The sequence below is a fragment of the Botrytis porri genome (assembly GCF_014898465.1).
Source record: "Botrytis porri strain MUCL 3234 chromosome Unknown BPOR_001, whole genome shotgun sequence".
Lineage (NCBI taxonomy): Eukaryota > Fungi > Ascomycota > Leotiomycetes > Helotiales > Sclerotiniaceae > Botrytis > Botrytis porri.
The window spans coordinates 114,630-127,563 of NW_024066075.1; the positions used below are offsets into that span (position 1 = coordinate 114,630).

General features: G+C 44.9%; 3 protein-coding genes across 3 annotated transcripts; 1 reads left to right on the top strand and 2 right to left on the bottom strand.

Annotated features, from left to right (window-relative positions):
- Positions 1-187: 187 nt before the first annotated feature.
- Positions 188-3,367, bottom strand: EAF01_000040 (uncharacterized protein). The gene is made up of 6 exons (XM_038908290.1): positions 2,580-3,367; positions 1,999-2,515; positions 1,565-1,946; positions 1,282-1,506; positions 729-1,229; positions 188-675 (listed from the first exon to the last, which is right to left on the bottom strand). The coding sequence occupies exons 1-6, from the start codon at positions 2,764-2,766 to the stop codon at positions 640-642; spliced, it is 1,848 nt and encodes a 615-aa protein (XP_038775196.1). The 5' UTR covers positions 2,767-3,367; the 3' UTR covers positions 188-639.
- A 149-nt stretch (positions 3,368-3,516) lies between these two features.
- EAF01_000041 (uncharacterized protein) lies at positions 3,517-10,251 on the bottom strand (the record flags this gene model as incomplete). Its single annotated transcript, XM_038908291.1, has 2 exons — positions 3,517-4,057; positions 4,115-10,251. 2 exons carry the CDS (start codon positions 10,249-10,251, stop codon positions 3,517-3,519), a joined length of 6,678 nt encoding a protein of 2,225 aa, XP_038775197.1.
- Positions 10,252-10,967: 716 nt separating this feature from the next.
- Positions 10,968-12,533, top strand: EAF01_000042 (uncharacterized protein; the record flags this gene model as incomplete). Its single annotated transcript, XM_038908292.1, has 1 exon — positions 10,968-12,533. One exon carries the CDS (start codon positions 10,968-10,970, stop codon positions 12,531-12,533), a length of 1,566 nt encoding a protein of 521 aa, XP_038775198.1.
- Positions 12,534-12,934: the final 401 nt, after the last annotated feature.

Genomic DNA, 12,934 nt, shown 5'->3' on the forward strand with positions numbered 1-12,934 from the left:
GCCAGTTCATGTTTAGCAATAGTTCAAAAGCGTTCAGGCTCTGAAACAACCACGAGCTTTTTCGTGCCTACATGATGACAGAGAATCCGAGATCATACGGGTATTTGAGGTATAGCTTTACGATATCACATTCACATACACGCAAGTTCTCTGCGATCTATTGAGATCTAATCAGAGAACGGTCAAGTAATTTGAGAATTGCCATTATTGTTTTCATATCTTATTTGTGATTTTGGGCCAATTTCCTAACGTAAATTGAAGAAAACCTTAATGTCAAAGAAGAAAAGTGAGCGTTCATCCGGGCCAACTTGAAAATCCGCAGTCAACTCCCCACGCATCCGCCATAACGTGCTTTTCAGAAAAGGAAATTTGTACAAGGGTGATTTGTGGCATTCTGAAAAGCCAGGGGTTAAAAGAAATAACAATCCGATAGCTCTTAGTGTTACAATGGGAACCCGCAAAGCAAATGCAAAACTATCAACCTCAAGTCGGGACGACGATGCCTGAAAAGACGACGACTGGAGACATGAAGGGGACCAATTCTGCTCATTAACCGATCTTGATGTTGATCGCACACGCTGGCCGCAAATTGTTTGGCCTAAGCTGGTGTATTTTTCGCTTTCCTCAGAAAGAAAATAATCATGCTTCTGATTCAACAGCTGGTGCTTCCGCTTCCTAAAATTCTATTAACATTTTGTTGCCCCAATTGCTCTTCAACAGGACTTTACCTTTGAAGATTCTTCTGCGACAGGGGCGGGGTCGTCATTGTTGGCAACCTCTTCTTTGGGTAGTGCGGTAAGTGGCGTGTCTAGGGCAGGTGATTTCTCTTCTGCCTTTGACTCATCGGTTTGGGCGATGCCATTTGCTGCCACGCTGTCTGATTTTGGCTCATCTTTCTCCTTACTATCGTCCCTGGTGCCGTTGGCAGGGGCCTCAGTGGTAGCTGGTGCAACCTGTTCGCTAGCGAGAAGTCTGTTCCATTTATCAAGTAAGCTCTGAGACCTTGATTTGAACTGAAATTCGTCTTCTTTGGGAATGACAGGTAGCTTCAAAATGGCCTTGAGAACTTTGTTTATTTTGGTTGCTCTGATGATGCTAACCTCGAGATCGGCATAACCTTCGAGTTTGTTCACATACTCGGACATTTGTTGCATCTCATCTGCCTTGGGCTCTTGGTCTTTAGTCAGAAGACCTTTTTGAAGTTTGTGCCTCAAAAACAGGATCTCTTTCTAGAAGAATTGTTAGATACAACCACTAAAGTGTTAAAGGAATTCAACAAACCTCTTTCTTGACCCTCTTCTCTTCTGGGGTGAGTTCTGGCTCGGGAGGAGCGACAGGGGCGGTGTCTTTGGTTTTCGCAGCAGCCTTCTTTGGCTTGCTCTTGTCCTTTGCGGACTTGGGTTCCTTTGCTTCTTTGGCAGGCTTTGGAGTAGATGTACCATTCGCAGCCTTTGGAGTATTGTTTAACTTGATACGAGGCTTCTTTGGGGCGGTATCAGGCTGCTGCTGGGTTACTAGGTTAGTCTTGATAATAGTAAAAACTCATACTACAGTGGTAACATACTGTATCATCTTCGGGAACCTGTGAAGGGTTTTTGCGCTTCTTCTGAGTTGATTTTGGTACTTCGACCTCCTCGTCATCAGGGATAGCACTGACGTCCATCATCTCTGTGTCTTCATTATCATCCAATTTAGGAGCAGCTTTCTTTGGCGTCTTTTCTTTCTTCTCTTTCTTTGCCTTCTTGGCTGCCTTTGCAGCCTCTTTGGCTTCCTCGTCCGCTCTCTTCTGCTCCATGAACTCTGTTAAGACAGTTTTGAAATAATCCAAATCGTTTTTTTCGGCAGCGAGTTGATGCGCAGCATACAAATCTTTGCGCATGTTATTGGGAACGTCCCCGACTGTATCTAGGTCGAGATCAAGGAGATCGTAATTTGGTATCCAGCCACTAAATTAATCAGTAAGATTCATCTAAAGAAGTTTTGCTGAGCGCTACTCACAATTCATTCGTAAAAAGATACATGACAGGGAAAGTTCTGTCTTTAGCCTTAGAACCACCATCTTCGTAATCACTTCTGTATGTACCATCTGCTCTCATTGCTGTGACTGGGCGAGATTTGATGAGGGTGCTGGGAAGCATATCCTCGTCGCAGACAATTGCAGGCCACAAAGGATATCCCTTCAATCGCACATAGAAGTAATCGCCGGGTTTCGCATCCGTATGCGTCAATTTCGCCTTGGATTGCTTTTTGTTCAACTTTTTCTTGTGTTCTGGCACGCCAGACTTACGTCGGCCCTTTGACTTGCTGGCTGAAGCTGGTGTGCTAGCGGCACCATCTGCTAACTCTGCAGACTCATCCGCTGCTTGAGCTCCATCCTCTGACTGTTCTTCGCCCTTCAATTCTGCATCGTCGCCATCTGCGGGGGTAGACGCGGATGGCGCCTCCTGCACTGAGCGATCGGGAATTGTTTGTTCGTCCATTTTCTCGGGTTTGGCTTCGGCGTTGCTACTTTTAACTAAACAAATAAGATTAGCAAAAGAAAAGTGATGGGAATTGAGACAATAGAAAAGCAATTGTACCTTCTTCCGTCGCGCTCGTACCGGAAGTCGCGACTGGATCGTCGGAAACAGCTTCGTCCTCAACACCATTGCTACCGTTGGCGCCTTCCGACACATCGGCTTGGGGCTCTACAACAGCATCTGGAGCTGAAGTGCCTGGGGACTGAGGGGGCACCACCTCATCTCGCGTGCTTGCCTCATCCGCCATCGTCGCGACACAGCTTCAAAAAAGTTCAATGATATATGTAAGGCGTATTGGTAGGATAGTTATTGACGCGTAAGGAATGCGCGAGATGATTAAGATAATCGCGGATAAATAATCTGATGGAGGTGATAACTTTTTGTTGCTGCTTGGGAAGAAGGAATTCTGGAAATCAAAATGTCGCTTGAAAAGAAGTTACGCCTGCGCGCTAGTGAGGCAATAGTCACGTGGTGGTGCGGTGGATTCTGTACACAATACACTCTCGAACTACCCCCAGCCTCCCGGATATTAGTCGGAGAGGGTGACGCGAAAAGTGAGTTCCAGATAATAACAGTACAGTAACAAAGCTGTACTAACTTGTAATTGAATATGACATTCAATGTCAATGGTGAAAAGGTATAGTTGAAGAGAAAGAGATGATGAAAGAGAATTTTTTGACATACAAAATAAAGAAAAAAGAATTGAAAAAAAAGGTTGATCAATAAGACATCAATGACAGAACCTTCTGTCGTGTCATGATCAACACACGAGTAAGAATCTGCCCACTGTTGGGCCACCTTCTGACGTAGCCAATCACTTTGCGAGCGGCGTCCGTGGCACAGGCAGCACAGTCACAAATTTCGAACAAAACCCAATGAGGATGCGGAATCCAGGGCAACCCCCGAGCAAATCAATCAATCTCGAGATATGCTTTTGACCAACTAAACCTATCTATTATACAGCAATGCTTCGTCGAGACAAAAGGGGGAAAGTGGCTCATTCTTCTTCTTCGTCTTCTTCGTCTTCATCTTCATCCATTCCTTCTGCGACCGAGACATGGAAACTGGGATCTTGGTCGACACCCACATAGCTGTCGCTCATGAGGAACAACTTTAGATCATGCTCTCCAGGTGTTGGGACTGTATATTCCAACCGAAGGTTCAACGCTTTCCCGATTGTAACCCGTTTGATCGCAAGTAACGTCTTCGTACCCTCATCGCCCACGACTAACCACCAATTCTCCATTTTCTTTGCGGGGTAGAAGGGAGCATGTACGGACATATCCACCTCTGCCGCATCATCATCTTCGTCAACATCTCGCACAATCTTGATTTTAAGGTAAGCTGGTGATCCAGCCACAATCTCCTCCGGATCCTCCACTTCAAAGTCAAGCTCAATGTTAGGATATTTGGAATTCGTGAAATTAGCTGCCTGTGCCAATTGTGTTTGCGAGAGACCAAGTCTTTCAATGAGAGCTTCATAGTCTGAATTTTCGGAAGGATCCATTGCGTCCATAAACTCAAAGATGTCCTTGATACTGTAGATTATTTTGATTAGCGGAGGAACTTGATCAGTGTAAAAATTTAAAACTTACCCAGATTCATTTGCAGCCTTGATAACCTCGGGCGTAAAGTGAGGAATCTGTTTCAAAGGACTATCACGGTCCCACATCCCTTGTACAACCATTTGCGACATTTCCATGGCGTTCATGGCGTTAATGTGACCGTCTGAGGATAAAACATCCACAGTAGCACTTAAGAGACCAAGAACTTTCGTTAGAATAATCTCTTGATCCTTAGCGAGATCAATTGGTAGCTGCATTCTGGAGAAATGGGCTTGAAGTAGGACAAATGCCTTAAAGTGCGGTGAATCAAAGCTTGGCTGAGCCATCTTGACCGGAAGTCGATCATATACTCTACGTAGCAGACTGTCTTCGTGTCTTCTGATCTGAATGGTTTCGAACTCAGTTGCCGAAGTGACAATCTCCAAGATACCCTTGAGCTTAGTACGGCCAGTCAATGAAAGCAAAAAGGTCTGCATTGTGACGTATGAGATATTGTAATAGGCAGCAATCATTGCTGCGTTTAGTGGAGTGACAGAGTCGTCCTCTTCATCTAAATCAATGATCTTGAACTCCGCCAGATCTTTCAGAGTAGTTTCTACAAGCTCTGAGAGATGAGCACTAAGACCTTCATGGGATGTGTCTTTGAGACTATAGTAGCTGGGGTTTGCAAGCAACCTTCGATAGAAGTACGTAAAAGTAGTCCAGTTGATGGCATCGCTAGCTGACTCGATCATTTTGGTACTGATCTCAGACACGAAAGCATCGTGCAAATAAACCTGAAGATGACTCTCGATTGGAAGAGCTTCATTCAAAAATTTCTTGTAGTACTCTCTCTTAACAGCTGGTACCATTAAAACACCCCTACTAATTTTGTCCTCCAAGGGTCGTGTTGCTTTGCCGAACATTTGCAGGATCTCGCTAAGAGGATAGTCGACGTAGCGGTGCTCCCTGCCTTCATAGAACTGCGTGCCCATCACAATGACCAGATGTGCTTTGCAATCAAGTTCCCAGCAAACGTCACGAGACGCTACCATTACTTGTATTGCCCCATTATCATAAAGATGTTTCACGATACGTTTATCGCTTGTGCTAAGAGCCTCGTGATAATAACCTATGCCATGCGAGATAGATTCTGCGAGAGCTTCTTCTTGGATTCGTTCTAATAAGGGCTTCATTTCATCCACATTGGCGTGCAAGAAGCGATCTTCATTGTCGCTAGCTAGGCATGCCAGGAGTAAATCACGAGTTGTAGCACGGGCTTGCTTTCTACTAGGAACAAATACAAGAGCAGGCTTGTCTGACGACATTTGATTTATGGCAAGGTAGGTTGGCTTTGCCATGGCAAGCATGAGAGAGGGGAAGTGGGGAATAGTGAACGACTGAATATGAAGCTCGAGAGGAACTGAACGAACGTGAGGACTAAAGTTGTAGATGTTGTGCTTCTTAGCATCTATCCATTCTCCAATATCACGAGCATTGGCGAGCGAAACACTTAGTCCCACGATTCGCAATGGCAACTCGGTTTGTGATCGGATATAATGCATGCGAGATACAATGATCTCATAAACAAAACCAGCCTGTCCGCCAAGCATGTGCAATTCATCTGCGATGAAAAGTTCAACATTCTGCACGTTCTTACGGCGTTGCCATTGTCGCGATAGAACATCCCATTGAGAAGGTGTTGCGAGGATTAAATCACCTCTCTCTAGAAGTTTGAGGTCGGCAGTGGTTTCTCCTGTGAGCTTCACAATTTCTTTGCCTCCGAGAAGTGTGGGAAAACGCTTCTGCCAATCTTGAAGCCGAAGATCAACAAGTTCTTGGAATGGAGCAATATAGACAGCACGCCCTGCGTCACCCCTTTTCCAGTGATGGAGCAACGCAAATTCTGCGCAAACTGTCTTGCCACTTCCGGTGGGGGCTCCAACAAATACGTTATCATCAGAATCAAAAAGGGATTTAAATGTTTGTGTCTGAATCTTATTGAAGCGATCCCAGTCTGGGTACAATGATTTGAATTCATCGAATTTTAAGGCTGCAACAGGCAAAGGCTGTAAATCCAATAATGGTGTGTGAGGTGGAAATTTCTCGGGCAAGATGAGTTTCTGGAACGAGACTGCAAGCTTTGTTTCACAATTCATCCATCGGTCTGAGACGACAGTGATGAAATAATGTGGTGGCATGGGCTCTGTGATGGGGACTGTGAATTCAATAAGATGCTCGTTCATTTCAGCTTGAGCAAAATCTTTACGAAGAATGAATTGATCGTGGAACAGAATATCCTCGCCGTCACAATCTTCAGCAATGATCCAGAAACTTTCCGCAGCACCATGGATTTCGTCATCCCACTCAAACTTAGGTGTGATGGTCAGCTCTACTCTCAGCATTGATCTCGTCATCGGTTGCACTTGTGCCTGAACTTCTAGTCGTGGGAATTTTGCAACAAGACTGCAGACAGTTCGGCCTGCTTTCGGGAGACCTAATAATTCACCCATGCGCGGCGGATCAAGATCGAAGTAGTTGGCCCATGAAACGTCAATTCTTTCGGCTTTTTGTATGATGTCCCTAGGACATCCGGGGAATTGTCTGAGTGGTGACATGGTTGGCCACATGCGCTTTTCTGCCATTTTGCAAAGCTCCAAAGCTGTCCTGGCTACCGAGGACCACCCCTTCTTAAGAGTGATTTCGAAAATAGCACGCAAAATTCTTCCAGCTGACTGGGTGACGTATACCAGATCAGCCATCAATGCTAGTCCATCCAATTTTAACCTCGAAACGTAAGCCTGCAAAAGCACATTTATCTTGGCATGAGGCTCCTCGACACTTTCTTTCACAGGAATTGGAACACGGCCTAGAAGTTTGGCTAGTTCCAACTTTTCTTCTTGGCGAACTGGGATGTACTTGAATTCGTCACTCAATGCAAAGACGCGGAAGAGTTCTATTGGCGTGATCGATGGTTGGAGGTGGTGGTTGTAAGTCAACATGGAGTTGTGTGTAATATAATAATGAGATGCAATTCTACCAAGTTCAGTCGCTTGTAGTTTGCCCGTCTTTTTGTCGTATTTGATAAGGTTAGACTTCTCTAGCACTATAGCCGCAGAATGGATCAAATCAACTCGCTTTTGCTCCAGGGCACTGTCATCTTCGTAGTCGGCTCCTACGCTGTACAACCCTGGTGACCGCAGCATTCGCACGAATAGATAAGTGTATCCTAACCAGTCAACACCTTCATCGCGACTACGGACATTACCAAGAACAACCTCTGCGTTTAGATTGTCTACCAATCTGCTCACAAACTGACTCTCGATTGGCAATTGTTGATTCAAAAGTGATAGATAATACTGCATCTCGTTCTGGGTTGTGATGATGATACCTTCTCCGTATGTGTCATATTGTGGACGGCCAGCACGCCCGAGCATTTGGAGTACATCTTGTGGACTCAATTCCACCCAACTTCCTTTCTCCGGTGAGTAGACTTGAGTGCCTTTGATGATGACAGTATGTGCTGGTAAGTTAACACCCCATGCCAATGTAGCAGTACAGACAAGTACTTGAATTAAACCTTCATGAAAGAGTTCCTCAACAGATGTTCGATCTGGCCTGTTCATACCAGCGTGATGTATTCCGAAGCCATAGGGTAACAAGTCCTTGAGCTCTCGGTCGCTGACCTCTTCGGCCTCAGAAGCGAGAGTCTCTCGAGTTCCTGAAACATCACTCCGCAAAATCTGTCCAATTGTCTCCATTTCTAAGGCTTTGTCTCGAATGTATCTAGCTGTTTTGGCGGTCTCCTTACGAGAGTGTACAAAAATAATCATCTGGTTTCGATTCGTCCCTACATGCTCCAAAACCTTGGTATAAGTCACGTCATTCATAGTCTTCAGTTGTTTGATGGCCTTCTTTTCTGTTATTCCAACAAATTCCTGACGAAGTGGACAAGGACGATACGATCCATCAAAATGGAACATGCCTTTTAGAGGATCAACGCGTAGAAAGCTTGCGACGTCACGGTAATTTGGCAATGTGGCGGAGAGGCCTATCAAACGAACAGGGTCACCAGTCTGCTCCACCTTTCTGATCGTCCGGCTCACAATACTTTCCAGAACAGGTCCACGGTCATCATGCAAAAGATGGATCTCATCGATAATAATGAGACGGACCAGGTTAGTGTAACTCAAATCAGTAGCTTTTCTAGTGATGACGTCCCATTTTTCAGGTGTTGTCACAATGATTTGGGTATCGGCAATTTGTTGTTTCGTGAGCTGACGGTCTCCAGTCAATTCAGAAACCTGAATGCCATATGGCTTTAGTCTGGCGCCAAAATTTCCTACTTGTTCTTGGACCAAAGCTTTCAGAGGCGCAATGTAAACAATTTTGAATGCGTCGAGGTTGATTTCTCCAGTCTCCGGATTGCGATTTTTGCCGATTTCTCGTAGTATAGTCAACATACCAACATTGGTCTTACCGCTTCCAGTGGGCGCGCAAATGAGCATATTACCATCGTCTTCGAAGGCTGTCGGAAAGCACTGCGATTGGATCTTGTTGAGCTTGACCGTGGACGAGAATGGAACTCGCGCCCATTCAGGCATCTCCGTAACTGGGATGTCACGATCAGAAGGATCGTTACGCTTCTTGGGAGGCGGTACATGAATCTCTTCATATCCTTTGAATGTTCGCTTTGTAGATCCCTCTGGCAACTTGACCTTGGGGTTTGTCATCAAATGATTGCCTTGATCAAAGACAAGATTTTCAAGATTAATAACCTTTCGTGGTTGCAGTCCACCAACTAAACCATCTCTGTCTTTTTGCTCATTCTTAGTGCCGCCATTTATATATTCGGCTGGAACATCAATGTCCATTTTCATTTCTAGTTTCTGTTTCTTCGATCCGTCTGCTGGCGCACCTCCGCGAAGCTCATCCAAAATCCATCGTAGTCCCTCGGATGCAATTTCACGTTCTACAACACCCCGAGCTTCAGCATCTTCAGCCCTAGCTAAACGAGTGAGCCAGACTACCTTGTCGCGATTGGCGATCAATTTGTGTACAAGCTCATGATGCTCATAATCAAACAATTCAGCAAGATCGTTTTCGATTTCCCTGAGAGGTTTCTCCTCCCCACCTTCTTCCGCGGGTGCTCCAGAAAGTGTGTGGAGTACTTCCTGTGTTTTGAGCTGTTGTACATGAGCGTCTGTGTATACTGAGCCAATCTGTCGTTGCAGCCAATATGCATCAATTTCGCGTGCGGGTATGAAGTCTTTTTTGTCTTTAGATGAGTCAACGTTCTGTGTTGAACCTGATTCCATAATTATCGCTTCCTCTTCGGGCAGTTCCTCGGATTCTTCATCTCTATCAACTCCAGCGCCACCAGCCTTGGCGACTTCCTCGTCACCAGGGTGCTCTTGAGCGTCATCCTCATCTTCAGACGACTCTTCTCGAATTTCATTAAGCACCTCATCACCCTCCTCGTCGGAATTATCGTCGAATACAACAGCTACTCCTTGGCGATCATCTATTTCAGCGCCATTTTCGCCGCCATTATCTCCATCTGCCATCTCTTCGTCTTCATTCTGCGCGTCGTAATCCGTAATCTTTTTGCCCAAGTTTACAAGCTCGTTGAACTGCTTTGGATTCGTACTTGCGCCCAGCAGGTCATCGATCTCCTTTTTCTTGTCGAAATCTTTCATGTCATCATCCTTCAGGTATTCCAGCACGGCGTCGGTGGCGCTTCGAACAACTTCGTGGGGAACGTCTCCGAGATTATTAGCGACTGTAGTCAAGATGAGATCGTAAGTTGCTCGTGTTGCCGAAGTCCTAGGTCTATATCGAATACCCTCAACCAAGGCATCTGCAGCTGATAGGATTCCAGTCCCTCGCAGTTGTGCTGGCTCTCCACGCTTGCGTTTGCGCTGTTCTCGTTCCAAGACATCTTCGCCCTCGCGGTAACCTCCTCTCTCAACATCTGGAAGACCTGAAGCCTTCTTTTTCTGTTTCGGCGCGTCCTCGCGGGCATTTCTCGATCCCATATCCCGAATGCTGATTTGCCCCGCTAGTGATTCTGGATCTCCTGTCACCTCATCGTTGCGGCGAGTAACGAATCGACGGTCCGCCTGGAGAACCAGATTGGACATCGCCGCATACTTGTACTGCGACACATCGCGCTGTTGGTCCGTCATTGTTTATGAGTCGTCAATTTTACGGTTTGAGAAAGGCTGAAGCCTATATGGCGGATATTGAGAAGAAATCGAAAGAAGATGGCTGGAAGGAAGGTTTCAAGTCATCTGAAGTATTCCCTTTAAAACATGGATTATGAAATTTATCTCCAATATACTGATGAATCAAAGAAGGTATGGAAAGAAATTTAACAGACGCCACAATAGAGGGTATTTTGGTATCAGATTATCATAAGAGGTCTTTCAGTTCCCAAAATTCGCAAAATTAAGGTTTAACGCGAGGCCACTAAATTTACTCTTGATAGGCGCTAGTGTGTCTGCCGCCTCGTGCCTTCCTTCCTAGGTAGATATTTTTTAGGGAAAAATATCAGCACACTTTCCAAATTAAAGATCCTAGTTATAATTTTCAGTTGATTTAATAAAACAAAAATTGGTTAATATCTTGAAAATGTACAATCTGAAAAGAAACGTTCTGCGAAATACTCTGTTGATAAGTTACAATTGAGATGAGTATATATTAAGTTGTTGGTTCGATTTTATATGCCACGAACCAAGCGGAGCCGTATGCCGCTACACGTCAACAAGATCATTCAATAATAAAGTAAAGTAAATATAACTTTGCCTGGAGCAACGCAGCCGATACATTCTCACATCAGCACACCAGGACATCAGGAGTCAGGTATTCCGAAATTTATATCAACATTTATGTTTGGATCAAAATGGACGATTTGGCAATGCTTCCCGATGGCATCAGGCAAATGCATCATACCTTGAGCCCTTATATAAAGCAAAGACAGGATGCTCTACATGTTCGGCATGTCCTCGCTGCTCACTTGAATTCCAATGTGAACTCTGGAGATAGCTTCTTGACGCCTGCAACTTTGTCTCTTGCAGAACCTACCTCTGAAGTGACACAAGGATTAGGCTTTCCGGGCGTCCAGCATGATTATCTACGCAGCCTTCAAGCTAATTTGAAGGCTCAAAGAGATTTTGCTGCGATCAGTTCACAGCGTGACGAACCAGAATCTCACAGCGAGATTCAAGCAAGGACTCATGATAAAGTTACATCTAAGGAGATATCCGTACATGCTTTCTTAGATCTAGAAAAGCAACGTCAGAGGAAGGAACGTTTTCGCATCATTCAAGATGTTGTGGATCAACTTGCACAGAAGCCTGCAGCGACACAAGATTACCTCGACTTGAAGAGCGTGGACGTGCTGAAAAATATTGGTTCCTTACCGCCAGTACCACCGAGTGTTATGGCACCAATAGAACATCTTCAAGATTCTGAGAGAACTGATCTGAAAACGCTCGTCGATCGATTAGAGAAGTCAGTTTTACGTGCACAACTTCTTCTCAAAAAAGAACAAAAACTATTGGCAAAAGTCAGAACGGGTGCTAGCACACCACGAGATCAGCAAGAACAGGGTAATCGACAGAAAGCACTGGAAACAACTCGTAATGAATTGATCAACTGGATTGAGACGGAATTAGGAAAGGCTGGAGATACGCCAGCAGCATCAGAGGGACAAAATCCAAGCATGCCTGAGAATATTGGGAAGGAATACATTGAATCTCAGCTTGCATCCATAAAGCAAGTTTATGGACAGTACCTTGAAATTAGGAAAAGGTTAATTATCGCTGCTACTGAAAATCTTACTACACCACTTCCCACAGAACTTGGAACAGAAGATTCCCCTGACATGCTCCTAGATGAGCCTACCAATGATACCTCTAATACCAGAAACGCGTCAACGTTTTCTTACCTAGAAGATCTGGTTCTCATTTCAAATGAGCAGAAATCTACTATACAGCAAAGGTCTTATCTCACTAGCAGTCTCACAAAACAAGGCAAAGAAGCCAGTAAAGATCTTGACAGGCTAGTCGACGAAAGTCATCTCTTGCCTACCTATCCCATGCAGACTGTCAACAATCCTCAACGGAAAAGACTAGGAGAGCCGATTTCGTTTGAACAAGAGATCTCGAACAGTGACAAGCCAACTTTATCCAGCCGAGCCAAAGCATGGGTTTTTGCAGCGGAATCGAGTAGCATCGCGACCAAGGAAGCAGTTTTGGAAAGATTGGAAGATGGGGAATCTGCTCTTGCAGGAGCCTATCAGACTCTCAACGATCTTCAGCGTCTTTTGGGGTGTCTCCCAGAGGAACAAGGCGCAGAAGGAGATGCAGGCAGACAAAAATTGGGGATCTCGAATATCGGGGGAGTCTGGTCTACTCTTGATGGCAATCTCGGAGTTATAAGGACAGACGATTTAACGTCAGATTGATCACAATCATAGGAGGTTGGTCTTATGGGTTGTGATGTTCAGGATTCAGATGTCAATGCCTACGTGGATACTTTCAGACTTGATTTAGCAACATTATTTTAAGCTAATACAGATGGTTTATCCAGCTTGGAAGTGTAAACTGTGGGTTCAATTGAGGTCTATATAACACTGGGCAGACTCTGCTCGTAGGTTTAGCTGTCAAAACTATTTTTCTGGCTAAATTTGCTAAAGCAAAATATCTGTTGGGTGCAGGTGCTAGATAGCCAGTGTTGGAGCTAAATCTAGAATCAATTTCTGTAGTACCATACAATATGTTCGAATACTTCCTTCAATTCCAAAGTCTTCCGAATTAAAACGGCAGACTACAGAATTAATATTGTAATAAATGTGATGAGACATCC

Coding starts and splice junctions, on each gene's coding strand:
- EAF01_000040 (XM_038908290.1), bottom strand. CDS start 2,766: ATGGCGGATGAGGCAAGCACGCGAGATGAGGTGGTGCCCCCTCAGTCC. Junction 2,516..2,579: donor TACGAGCGCGACGGAAGAAG/GTACAATTGCTT, acceptor TTATTTGTTTAG/TTAAAAGTAGCAACGCCGAA. Junction 676..728: donor TCGCAGAAGAATCTTCAAAG/GTAAAGTCCTGT, acceptor ATAGAATTTTAG/GAAGCGGAAGCACCAGCTGT.